Source organism: Colobus angolensis, unplaced genomic scaffold (genome assembly GCF_000951035.1).
Source record: "Colobus angolensis palliatus isolate OR3802 unplaced genomic scaffold, Cang.pa_1.0 Scaffold207, whole genome shotgun sequence".
NCBI lineage: Eukaryota > Metazoa > Chordata > Mammalia > Primates > Cercopithecidae > Colobus > Colobus angolensis.
The window spans coordinates 4,129,498-4,142,650 of NW_012115233.1; the positions used below are offsets into that span (position 1 = coordinate 4,129,498).

General features: G+C 43.8%; 1 protein-coding gene across 5 annotated transcripts in view; it reads right to left on the bottom strand.

Annotated features, from left to right (window-relative positions):
* Positions 1 to 12,661, bottom strand: part of MPHOSPH6 (M-phase phosphoprotein 6) — a 21,957-nt gene extending 9,296 nt beyond the window's left edge. The window contains exons 1-3 of one of the 5 annotated variants that reach the window (XR_001001793.1): positions 12,562 to 12,629; positions 7,531 to 7,619; positions 6,965 to 7,077 (exon numbers count right to left, since the gene is read on the bottom strand). Coding sequence is in view for 4 of the 5 variants with exons in the window: in XM_011942165.1 (XP_011797555.1) it covers positions 6,965 to 7,077; positions 12,529 to 12,612 (197 nt within the window). In the remaining variant the exon portion in view is untranslated. Of the gene's footprint in view, positions 1 to 6,964; positions 7,078 to 7,530; positions 7,620 to 10,360; positions 10,511 to 12,528 lie in introns of those variants that run through there. The other 4 variants (XM_011942166.1, XM_011942165.1, XM_011942167.1 and 1 more) reach the window with 4 other exon arrangements.
* Between the last annotated feature and the right edge of the window lie 492 nt (positions 12,662 to 13,153).

Sequence of the window (13,153 nt, forward strand, 5' to 3'; positions counted from 1 at the left end):
TATTAGTCATCAGAAAAATGTTAAAAACCACAATGAGATGCCACTAGAATAAAATTAAAAAGATATCTAACTCCAAATGTTGAACTCTCATACTTCCTTAGTGAAAGTGTTGTAACACTTCTCTATTAATGACAGTCAATAAAACAATGAATAGCTATACCGTGGTGTATCTGTAAAATGAAATACCACTTAGCAACAGAAACAAATTACTGATGTTCCAAAACAAGGATGAACATCCAAAACACTTCGCTGACACAGTTAAGCACATACTGTACTGCTTGATTCCTTTTTTATGAAGTTCAAGAACAGACAAAATTAATCTATGGTTTAAGAAATCAGAACAGTGCTTGCGTCAGAGCAGGGGTGAGACTGACTACAAAGAGGGATGAAGATCTTCATGTGGTGACGGCAATGTTTCCTTGATAGTAGTGTGGTTTACAAAGATGCATGCACTATCAAAACACGTACAGCTGTAGACTTAAGTACACTCCAATGAATGTAACAACCACCCACACCCCCACACCCGCACACAGCGGTTTAAGGGGAGATAGTGAGGGCAGACTAGAGGAGAGGCGTTGTCTTTTAAGAGAGTGGTCTGGGTAGGCCTCTTGGGTGGGGTGACATCTGAGCAAGGACCAGGAGGTAGTGAGGAAGCAAGATATGAGGATGCCCAGGTGAAGAACACCTGAGGGCCCCATCATAAGTGGGGGCCCTGAGAAGGGAATCTAACTGGCCTGAGAAACATAAAGCCCCTGCAGCCGGAATGGAGAGAATGCAGAGTAGCAGGACGTCAGGATTACTTGTATGATAACACTAAGATGTCGTCTTTTACTATGTTGACATTTGCAGACTGTGCAAAATCAACTCTGGGTGAAATGAGATCTTAGCATGAGTGAAAGCAGCAGTGATACCAGACTATCCTGGTAGTTATATTCTTCACTGGCAGGTCCTCACAGTTCAAAGAAAAATGCCAGTTTCACATTAGGATGTTCTTGATGATACAGCACAAATTTATTTTTATTAATCTTAGCCCTCAATTACTTTAAAAAATATTTGGCATACAAAATTGAAACTATATATATAAGATACTTTTTCATAGTCAAATAATCTAACAGCACTTGTGTGATTGAACTGAGAGATGAATTAGACACCTTTTTTCAATGTGACACTGTAACTATGGTTTTGTGGGTTTGGGTTCTTTGGCAGACATTTTCTTGAAAATAAAGTGGGCCGGGCGCGGTGGCTCAAGCCTGTAATCCCAGCACTTTGGGAGGCTGAGACGGGCGGATCACAAGGTCAGGAGATCGAGACCATCCTGGCTAACACGGTGAAACCCGGTCTCTACTAAAAAATACAAAAAACTAGCCAGGCGAGGTGGCGGGCGCCCGTAGTCCCAGCTACTCAGGAGGCTGAGGCAGGAGAATGGCGTAAACCCGGGAGGCGGAGCTTGCAGTGAGCCGAGATCCGGCCACTGCACTCCAGCCTGGGCGACAGAGCAAGACTCCGTCTCAAAAAAAAAAATAAAAAAAAAGTGAACCTGACACTTCAAGGGGAACAACTGACACTATTTATTGCCAATAACAAAATTCAAGCTTTCAAGCAAAAGTTAAAATTCCGAATAGCTTTTATCTGTCATCTTGGGCTTGATAGCTTCCCAACACTTAAAAGACTTTTCTGATGAAATCGACAGTGATACTAATGAATGTGATTTTTGATACTGTATAACAAGATGAGTTAACACTGGGAAAATCTATACAACGCATTTTCCAAATGACAGATGTACGATGTTAAGAAATCATATATGGGTAAAAGATTTAGAATACAAGACAGACGAAGACATGAAAAGTTCACTGGTGTTTTCAGATTCCACATTGCAATTTACTCTGAAGAAACTACTACTGATTGAGTTTTGGAGTTGTACCAAAAAATCATCTGAAAAGGCCACTGAAATACTCCTCTCTTTTCAACTGTATCACCTGTGTGAGGGTGGCTTTTCTTTATATACTTCAACCAAAACAACATGCTTTAACAGGCTGACTGCAGGTGTTCAGAGTCCAGCTGTCTTCTATTATGCCAGAATGTTAAAGAGATTTGCAAAAATAGAAAACAGTGCCACTCTTCTCGTTAAATATTTTGTCTTAAAAAAGTTATTTTTCATTAAAAATGTGTTAGGTAATGAGTTTGTTTTTTAAATGAATATTTAAATAATTTTAAAAATTTCTTATATAGTAAATATTGACAAATATAAACCACAAAAAACACTCTCTAGGAGTTCTAAGTAACTTTTTTTTTTTGAGATGGAATCTCGTTCTCTTGACCAGGCTGGAGTGCAGTGGCGTGATCTTGGCTCACTGCAACCTCTGCCTCTTGGATGCAAGGGATTCTCCTGCCTCAGCCTCCTCAGAAGCTGGGAATACAGGCACGTGCCATCAAGCCTGGCTAATTGTTTTTTGTATTTTTAGTAGAGACGGGGTTTCACCATGTTAGCCAGGATGGTCTCAATCTCCTGACCTCGTGATCTGCCTGCCTCGGCCTCCCAAAGTGCTGGGATTACAAGTGTGAGCCACCGTGCCTGGCCTAGGAGTTCTAAATAATTTTTATAAATGCAAATAGCTTCTGAGTTTCAAAACTTTGAGAACCACTGTGATTTTGGTTCCTCTCTCACTGGCCCTCTAGTCTAGCCAGCACCTCACTTACTTCAGAAATGCCTCTCCCAGAGGGAATCTAAATTTGGGCACAGAACTTGCTGTTCAGCTTTTTCTATGAACTTGGGATACCTTCTCAATTGCCCAATCTTATTCCTTACAGAGTGAGCAGCTGATGAGACCTCCTCAATTCCAAAGTAAATCACCTCTCTCAGGAAAACACCACACATCAAAGCTTTCACTTAAGATAAATGAGGGACCCAGAGAAAGGCAACCTCCAGAGGCCAGGACTGGATTCAGAGCAGGACTGCTGGCGCCTCAGAGGTCTTTCCCATGGCTTTGCACTGACACCATAACTTTAATATAAAAAGGCGCACATGTGTTTCGTATCTACATGCATGGTTTTAAGAATTAGAAAAATTAATTATAGAGTTGGCAAGCAAGTGAAATATTTCAAAACTTAACCATTTTTGTATTTTAATTATCCAATTTTCATTAATGAGGTTCCATAATTTTAGGGCTAAAACACACAAAATTATCTATTTCATAAATTTCGCAGATGAGAAACTACTGCTCAGAAAAAGCTGGACTTGCCTAAAGCCACAAATAGCATGGCAAAACTCCAGTTAGAAAACCCTTCTCACTGGGTCTCACATTCCTGCACATCTTTTGAGTGAGGCACTAACTGCCTGCTTGTTCTGGACTATCTTTGCAAGGATATCTGCATAGCAAGCAGCCTTGAAAAACAGTCTTCCTCTCAAGCAAAGGGCAGATTTGCTTACTGTCCGGCATAATGCAGATGCCTCTCTTGGGGCCGAAGGCAAGTCTGCTTGTGGTCCATTACCCAAGGTTCCAGTTTTCTAGGCTCAGGAGATCTCAGCTATGATGCAAATCCACTGGATGCACAGCATCCACCTGGGCCACTTCATGCCATCCCTCATAGGACTTGGGGACAAAAGAGAAACGATGCAAACTTGATGCTTGTGCTGCTTGCTGTGCAGTAAGTCCTTTGTCTCTGATGGTGTTCAGGACACATTACCCCCAAAATATGGCATCTTGGCATACTGAAAATTTTATGCGGAAGGAATCTGAAAAATGACGTGCAGGTAGGATTTTCTGACCGTCCCCTGAAGCAGGTCATAAAACTCACACGAGAGGTGCCCTCCCTACACTCTGAGGAAAGCAACATCCTTATCTCAGAATAAGGGACACAGGGGAATCTGAACAAAAGACTTGCTAAGTTTCTCCTGGTTTATTACTCTTCGCTCATACTCCTTGGTCTTATCATATTTCTTCACAACTTTCCATTCTTCATCAAACCTAACACAAAAACACTCAGGTTCAACCAATTCTTCAGTCTTCATTTTCTTATGAAGGCTCCTGTGTCACCGAAAACTTTTGTGAAATAAAAGTGTACACCTTTCTCTTGTTAATCTGTCTTTTGTTACAGGGACCCCAACTAACGAATTTCAAATGGTTGGAAGGAAAGGATATTGTCCCTCCCCTACATCTCAGACCCAGAAGGCTCCTATCTTCCACTAGCATCAGTGGAGGTGTGGCAGGCTAACTTGTTAGTTTCAGGTCCCTATAGCTTCTGAATTCAAATACACCACAAAATACAAGCATAAGATGCACAATAGTCAAAAATACTTCTTAAACAACTTGCTACAGCAAAGGAGTAATTAAACCGCCTATACTTGCACACTCTTACTGGACCATATCCTTGGGGGAAAAACAATATGGCAATACATAGCAAAATCTTTGATCTGGTAAATTTTACTTCTAGGAATTCACACTATATTGAGTTCCCTGCAAACAGACTCTGAGACAGAGTTATATGCAGAAAACTTAGCAGGCAGTGTTGTTCAGCAGGTGCCCTTTTAGGAAAACAGATAGGAGGATTGGGCAGAGGAAGAAGATGATGTGCAATGTGGCTACACTAAGGCCTCAGCCACATAGAGCTCTGGAGTCAGGAAAGTCCTTCAGTTGCTCCAAGTTGAGGCACGGCAGCTAGATCATCATTCCCCTACACAGTCTAGCCACCGGCTAAAGGTGTCCTCTGTGAGGCAGTGTTAACACTGAATAGCCCTAATTATCTTCATTGAATTACAAACTGATATGGCTGACATTAAAAATGGGAAACTCGAGACTTTCAGAGCATAGACACATGCAATCTCCAACTTCACAGAATAGTTCAGATAACACTAGCAAAAAAAAGGATGCACAAACATAATAGAGTAGAAAGGAATGGGCGTACTTCATATACTGAGGTATAAGGAAATACACACAATGGCGACAATCACTTTGCTTTATGCCTGGCGCTATGGTGACTGTTTTACATATATTATCTCACCTACTTCTCGGAATGCACTGGACAGGTACTATCTATCATCATACCCAATATACAAATGACACAAAACAGGTTAAGTAACTCACCCAAGGTGACAAGTAAACAAGTGGCGGGGCTGGGCATCAAACCCAGGTCTGCCTGACTTCAGAGCCCATGTGCTTAATCAACCAATCCATTCCATGATCTCCCTATTCAGAGTGTTAAAAACAACAACAACTACAATACAACACATATACCAAGGATATGTCATCCATTTACCCCTCCACACTTACTTCCCATCTTCAGCCTTGTTCTCTGGCCTGGGAGGCTGACTTGAATGTAATGCACGGAAGGGCTCCTTTGCTGCCAGGTACCTGGCTCCCTTGCTAGGATGACCTTGGGCTGGCTGTACCCGTGAATGGAGGTAGCAGCTCCTGTAAGGTGCTCTCTCTACACAGCTTATCTCCAGATTCAGTAGCAGCCATTCCCCACCCACCCCTTGACTCTGCAAGCTCAGGTGGTAATCACTCCCACTACACATGCTAGGAGGTACTGCACTGTCCCGAGGGGCTGCCCTCTGCCCCACTCACACCTTGATAGTCTCTCCTCAGTCTGAGAGTGTCATCTTTTTCTGCCAACATCCTGAGCTGATATACACATCTATACACAAACAGGATGCTGAGTAATGGCAAACAATTATTATTTACCGTCCCAGAAAGAAATGTAAAGGCCATTTTCTGGGAACAATATGCTGTATTGGGGGGAAAAATACTGGAAACAAGATAGAAACAGTCCTGCTCTTTTAATAAACAACTGGAAGGAACACTTTGGCAAGTTGAGTTAACACATAAAATTAAATTATAGCTCCTCAGCAGCAAAGGTCCCTTCCTCCCCGTGACCCTGTGTCTGGCATTATCTTCTCCCTCCTCACCAACATCTTGCTTCCTCCAAGAAGTAGAGAAAAAAAGTACCTTCCCCCCATCCCTCCTGGTGGGACACACTTTCTACCTTTAGAGTAGGGTATCTAACCTTCAAACAAGGTCCAGAGCTCAGCCAAATGAACAAGGGAATATAACATTCCAAATCAAAGCCCAAACATCAGGTACAGGATGGAAAGACATAAATGTGCCTCAAGATAGTAAGCAGCATCTTCAGTCATTTGACCAAAGTTTAAGTAAAACTACCATACTACAGAGCTTACTAAAGGTGAGGAAAGTATCAGGGAAAAATGAAAAATAGCTTCCAGAAGGATTCAGCTAAATTAATGGATGAAATAAATCCATCACTCCTTCATTCAAAATTGTTGATCAGGCACCAGCCAAGCTTGGGGCCAGAAAACGTCTACCTCAGCTTCAGCACTGACTAGCTGGGTGAACCTGGGCAAGTTACCCTCCCTTAAGCTCAGTTCCTCAACTACAAAGTGGACAGAATGATAGGAGGCAGCTCCTAAGCTTGCTATGAAGATTCAATAACTAAGCATGTAAAGTGTTTAGCCCAGTTCCTGGTACACACTATAGATTCAGTAAATGTTAGTTAAAATGGACGGTATTACAAGTAGTAACAATTTTAACTAAGAAACAAAAACTCCTGACCTGCCTTAAAATGCTCAACCTAATGAACTCTGTAATTGAAACAAAACTGGAGAGGTCTGAAGTACACACCTAATCTTTAGAACTTAAGGTGACAGACAGAACATTACAGCTTCCCTAAAAGGTCTGCTGTTACTATCAGAGATATGTGGGCTAGGTTCCTTTATTCAACGTAAAAAAGGACAATGTGATAAACAGTGGCTGGGAGGGGGAGTAGTAAAAATGTATAAATCCATGTACAACTTTTATAGGTTTAATATTTTTTAGTTGTGCCGCTAACTCAATAAACTGAACAGAAACTATTTCATGGGCTTTATGTCACCGGAATGATGAGTTACATTTACCAGGAGTTTTCTTCTGAACACCCCAACCATCATCAGTATAAATTTGAATAAACCTACTCTTTTTCTTTAAGCTCTGGTAAATCCAAGTACCAGTGCTCTTCACTAATGATTTTCTTTTCTTCTTCTTCTAGTTGTTTCTTGGTTTCTGAGTCCAGTCCCCTTTGCATAAACTGTAAAAACAAACAAAATCAATGTCAGAAACGTTTCCCATTTTAGAACTGAGGAAACCCCAAATAATTTTCTTCCACGTGCTCTCCCTCATTTATCTATGGAACCCATCTCAAGATTGAGGGTTGGGGCAAGTGATCAAATGGTTTAGCTCTACCCTTCCAACTTTACACTAAATAACCAGGGATTGTGTCAGGGCATGAGAAAATGCACAATGTATGTTTCCTCCAAAAAACTTAAGGGCTAAGACATCACATTCGAAGGTCTTGTGCTCACCCACAGAGCCCACTGGCTTTGGCATCTGCTGATCTGGGGTTGAAATGCTCTTCTTATCCTCTTTCACCTGGCCAACTCCTCGCCCGTCTGACATAGGTAAAGCTACTACACTGCTGTGAGTGCCAGTAAAATCAGTGCCTCTCTCCTAAATGCTTCCATGGCTCCTCCAATAGACTCACCACATCTTAACTTTCGAGCATCTATCTCTTCTGGCGACCCTAAGGACTGGGTGTCAGGGTCATCTCCTTCATCTGTCCCAACATGATGACTGAAGCACAGTAAGAGCCCGATAAATGTAGACAGAAGCAAAGGTGCATCTATAAGTCTGCTCTTCATTTTTACTTTTCCTCTGAAATGCTGCTAAACTCTTCAGCTGCTCTTATTATGAAATCTGCAGAAACTTGACTCAAAATATGGCAGTAAGTAACAATGCTGCTGCCAGTCTCTCACTAGCATGAATACCTGTATTTCTTCAGGGAATAAGTGAACAAACTTAAGAGGCTAAACACAGCAAAATGATAAAATATCAACACTGGAGAAAATAAAATGTGAAAACACCCAGGAGCCTCCTAGCAGTTAGGTTTCAGGTTCCACTGGTTTCTGTGTATCCCCATTTCTTTCCCTTATTCAGGTCCCATATTTCTTTTTTTTCGAGACAGAGTCTTGCTCCGTCACCCAGGCTGGAGTGTAGTGGCATGATCTCGGCTCACTGCAACCTCCACCTCCTAGGTTCAAGTGATTCTCCTGCCTCAGCTTCCTGAGTAGCGGGGATTACGCGCCTGCCACAATGCCCAGCTAATTTTTATATTTTTAGTAGAGACGGGGGTGTCACCATATTGGCCAGGCTGGTCTTGAACTCCTGACCTTGTGATCCACCTGCCTCGGCCTCCCAAAGTGCTGGGATTACAGGCGTGAGCCACTGCGCCCGGCCCAGGTCCCGTATTCTTCTCCTTCTATTCCAGCTCTTCCAAACATAAGCCTCTTTAGGCATAAGGGCTTTAACAACGACTACTAAGTTAAATGAAAAAAACCTTAAGAATGTTCATGAATAAAATAGTCATGTGCTGCAAAATGATGTTTGGTCAACGATGGAACCCATATATGATGGTGGTCCCATAAGATTACAATACTGCACTTTTACTGTAACTTTTCTATATCTAGATATGTTTAGATACACAGATACCACTGTTACAACCGCCTACAGTATTTAGTACAGTAGCATGCTGTACAGGTTTGTAGCCTACGAACATCAGGCTGTACCATATAGCCTAGGTGTGTGGTAGGCTACCCCATCCAGGTTTGTGTAGGTGAACTCTATGATGCTCTCACAACGATGAAATCACCTAATAATGCATGTTTCAGAATGTATCCCTGTTGTTAAGTAATACATGACTGTGATAACATCAAGCACTGATGAGAATGTGAAGAAACTGATCACTCAAACATTGTTGGTGGGAAAGTAAATGGTACAGCCACTGTGGAAAACAGCGTGGCAGTTTCTTAGCAAACTAAACATACACTTACCATATGACCCAGCAACTGTCCACGCAAAGTGAGTGCATGTAAAATGGTGAAATCTGAGTAAGCTCGCTGTCAATGTCCTGGCTCTTTATTGTATTCTAGTGTTATAAAATGTTGCCGCTGGGGGAGGTGGCATGAAGGATGCACGGGATATCCCTGTATACTTTTTGCAACTTCCTGTGAATCTATCACTATTTTAAATAAAAAGTAAAAGAAAACAAGTTTGCAGACTAGTGTTTTGCAGTCCTCATCCATTTTACCTGTGCCTATATCCCCATCCCAGGAAAGAACTGCAGTTACTGGAATGTGCACACTATACTTCCTGGTCCTTTTGCCTTTGCGACTTAACGACATGTTTCCATTTTCTATCTGGCAAAATATTTACTCTTTTAGGCCCACAGCATGTGTCCTTTGGTAAGACCTCCCTGGCTGGCATTTGGCTTGGCTCTTCCCAGGCCTGCTCCTATAAAGAAGCACCTTCCCAAGACAGCCTGATAAACACTGGATTACTGTTCACCATCGTGCTGCTTTAGTGTCTCCCAAGACTATGATTCTGAAGAGACCGTGACTCTTGTTCATCTTGTATCACTGGTACTTAGGCGGCACCCTTGGTACACAAGCGCTCACTCAGTGAAGGTTCTCAGAATGTAAATGAACCTGGACCTGTCTTATTTTTCCAGACTCTCTTTCTGGGATGGTTTTTTTTAAATGCATATACCTCATTTCATCACTAATATGCCTCGTGGTAAAACTCATCAACACTGCCCAACTGCCCTTATTTCTCCTATTTTAGTCATGTACCTATTCCTTTGGTATACAAAACAGCCATATACATATGTTCTGTACACACAGAAAGGATAGAACTCCCTGTGAATATGAATCAAGCACCTCCAGACTTAGGTAGAAGTTCAATTCTCCTCCTCTAGGGCATTTCAGAACACACTCCAAAACCAGTGAGGACTCACAGCAGGCAATAGCACAATATGGTCCTCAGGCTAGATGTCTGTTGTTGTCAATACAGCCATGGTCATTCTTTCCTGAACAACACTGGCAGAGCTGAGTATTTGTAACAGAGACTGTCTGGCTCATAAGCCCAAAATAGTTATTATATGGTCCTTTACAGAAAGTTTGCCAAGCCCTGTTCTAAAAGTCTAACAGTACTAAAATCACAAATAAGCACCCTTTCTACAACCATTCCATACTGGAAGACCTTCCATCCACATCCTTCTTTTTCTGCTTCCCGTCGGGATCATCCTGCAATGGCTGACCAAGTCAGAGGCATTCAAGTGAGTCAGGATTAAATCCTCAACCCTCTTATACTTGCCCTAAAAAGTGGTCCTCAGGGATGGGTTTCCTGGAAGACAAATTTTTCCATGGGTGGTGGAGAGGGGAGGGGTAGACGGTTTAGGGATGATTCAAGTGCATTACATTTATTGTGCACTTTGTTTCTATTATTATAATATGTAACGAAATAATTATACAACTCACCATAATGTAGAATCAGTGGGAGCCCTGAGCTTGTTTTCCTGAAACTAGACAGTCCCATTTGGGTGTGATGGGAGACAATGACAGATCATCAGGCATTAGATTCTCATAAGTAGAGCGTAAGGTAGATCCTTCATATGTGCAGTTCACAGTAGAGTTTTTGCTCCTAGAGAATCTAGGATTTTGCCACTGATCTGGCAGGAGGCGGAGCTCAGGTGGCGGAGCTCAGGTGGTAATGCAAGCTATGGGGAGCAGCTGTAAATACAGATGAAGCTTCACTTGCTTGCTGCCTGCTGCTCGCCTCCTGTCGTGCAGCCCGTTCCTAACAGGTCATGGACTGGTGCTGGTCTGTGGCCTAGTGGTTGGGGACCCATGTTATATAGGACTTAGCTCTGGTTAAGGCACCCTAAGTGCAGCTGTTCCATGCCTTCTCACAGTATACTCTTTTCTATCGGTATAGACAGTGTCTCCTGCTATCTTGCCAGTAAGCTTTTTTCTTATCAATGACCAAAATTGCTAAACCAAATACAGAATCTGGGCGATCTTTTTCCTTCTCCTTTGCTTCCAACGTCCAGTTGCGTTTCCCCATTTGGTGGGGGTGGACACTTGTTTTAAGTTAATTTCTTCCTTCTTAGTTGCAACTCAGATATTTAGTTTGAGCCTGAGTCACCCAGTACATCATCTGGCTTATTCCAAGAGCTAAAACTGCTAAAATCTTTTCAATATCTGCTTGGCCAGTTCACTCCACTTCTCTGAAATTAATGTTATCACAAATCATAAAATCAAAAGCAAATTCTGTTCAGTAAAGATTCAAATTTTCCTAATATGCATGAAAGTGCTTGACAGACTCTAAGTTATGATGTAATTTGTCCTGCATCCACATTCACCCATTCATTCCTAATTCCATCCTAGTTCAACTCCATTCAAATATTGCCCATGTAATGCTTACTCTTTTTTTTTTTGACACAGGGTCTCCCTCTGTCACCCAGGCTGGAGTGCAGTGGCATCATCTCAGTTCTCTGCAGCCTCGATCTCCCAGGCTCAAGTGATCCTCCCACTTCAGCCTCCCAAATAGCTGGAACTACAGGTGCGTGCCACAAGGCCCAACGAATATTTTGTATTTTTTGTAGAGATGACGTTTCACCATGTTGCACAGGCTGGTCTCAAAATACCTGGGCTTAAGCGATTTGTCTACCTCAGCCTCTCAAAGTGCTGGGATTACAGGCATGAACCACTGCGAATGGCCTCTCTCTCCAATCTTTCAAAACATTATGAATGCTTCCTTCCTTCTTTCTGGAAATTCGACCTCTTTAAATATGACATATAACAGTTTGCTACCCTCTATAAGCAGTGCTCAGTGACAGGCATCACAGAGTAAGTAACACAGAGCCAGGGTTCCGGAGCAAGACTGCCTGAATTCCCGTCCTGTCTACACTACTTATTAGCTGTGTGACTTTGAGTAAGTTACTTATTTCTGTTTCAGTTACCTTAACTGTAAAAAGAGAGTTATTGCCTGTTGTCACCTCAAAGTGTCATTATGTGAATTGCACAGGTTAATATACGCAAACCACTTAAAACATTGTCTAGTACTATAAATAGTTGCTATTTTTTTATACTGTTCCCCGTGTCAATAGCTTTCCATTGCTCACAAAATAAAGGAAAATATCCTTAATATGGCCTCAAATTCCCTGCACGTTGTGACCACTGCCTACTCGGCAACCTCATTTCTTAGTACTTGCCTTCCAGACATACTGAATTACCTCTAATTCTTGGAAATCTCCATGGTTTTCTTTTTCTTTCTTGCCTCTCGGACTTTTGAACTCAAGTTTCTCCTAGTTTAGGACGCTGTGCCTCCCACCCTCCCAGGAACCTAAAGGGACCACTACCCCGGGAGAAGCTCGGTGAGTTCCCAGGGCTCCAGCGCTTCTACCCTCACTGCACTTGGTAAGCTGTACCCTGACTGCTTGCTTCTGTGTATGCGAGCTCCCATCCGCCCGTGCGCCTCCTGAGAGTCGGCCTAATTCGTAACCTGGTTCCCAGTAAACAGTGCAGAGCAGGCGCTAAGTGAATGAATGAGCACGAGAGCTGGAAGCCCTCTGAGGCCCCTCTGGTGTCCCTCGTTCGCCCGCCGCCTCGGCCCTAGCCAGGTCGGAAGGACCGGGTACCCCTACCGCCCGGCATGGCTCTCTCAGTGTCCCCCGCACCTTCATGCGCAGCAGATTCTTGGACAACTTTGTCTTCCGCTCGGCCGCCATGGTGGCTTCCGCCCAGCGCCGCACTCCGGCCGCGAACCTCACCGCACATGCGCAGAGCCGCGTGCGTAGCTGCGTCGCTCTCGAAACGCGCGCCGCCCCGCCCCGCCCCGCCCCGCGGCCCCACCCCTGCGTGTCGCGCGCGGGCGCGGCCCCTCAGCGGGCGCTCTACTGACTGAGAGGCAGGGGTAAGCGTGCCGGGCGGTGGTGCGGGGATGAGCGCGGCAGATCCCAAAAAGGCCAAAGTCAGAGGAGGACCCAGAGCCTGGCTTCCCCGAGCCGTGGGCCGCCTTCCCGGGACGTCGGCCTGGCCTCCTCGGGGGCCAGCCTCCCTCAGGGACTCCCTTCCTCAGAGACTCCCTTCAGACTCAGTAGTCCTCGCCAGCCTCAGAGGTTTGCGTCACGCCTGCCACCCGCCTGGGTCTTGTTACCCACGTGTATTGTTTTCATAACGTGGATGGCGGGCTTCCTGTGTTCTGGGTCCCTTCGCAGGGGCCAGGTCGTTTGCTCTTCACCAGGACCCTACGAGTTGCTGCTTTCCTTA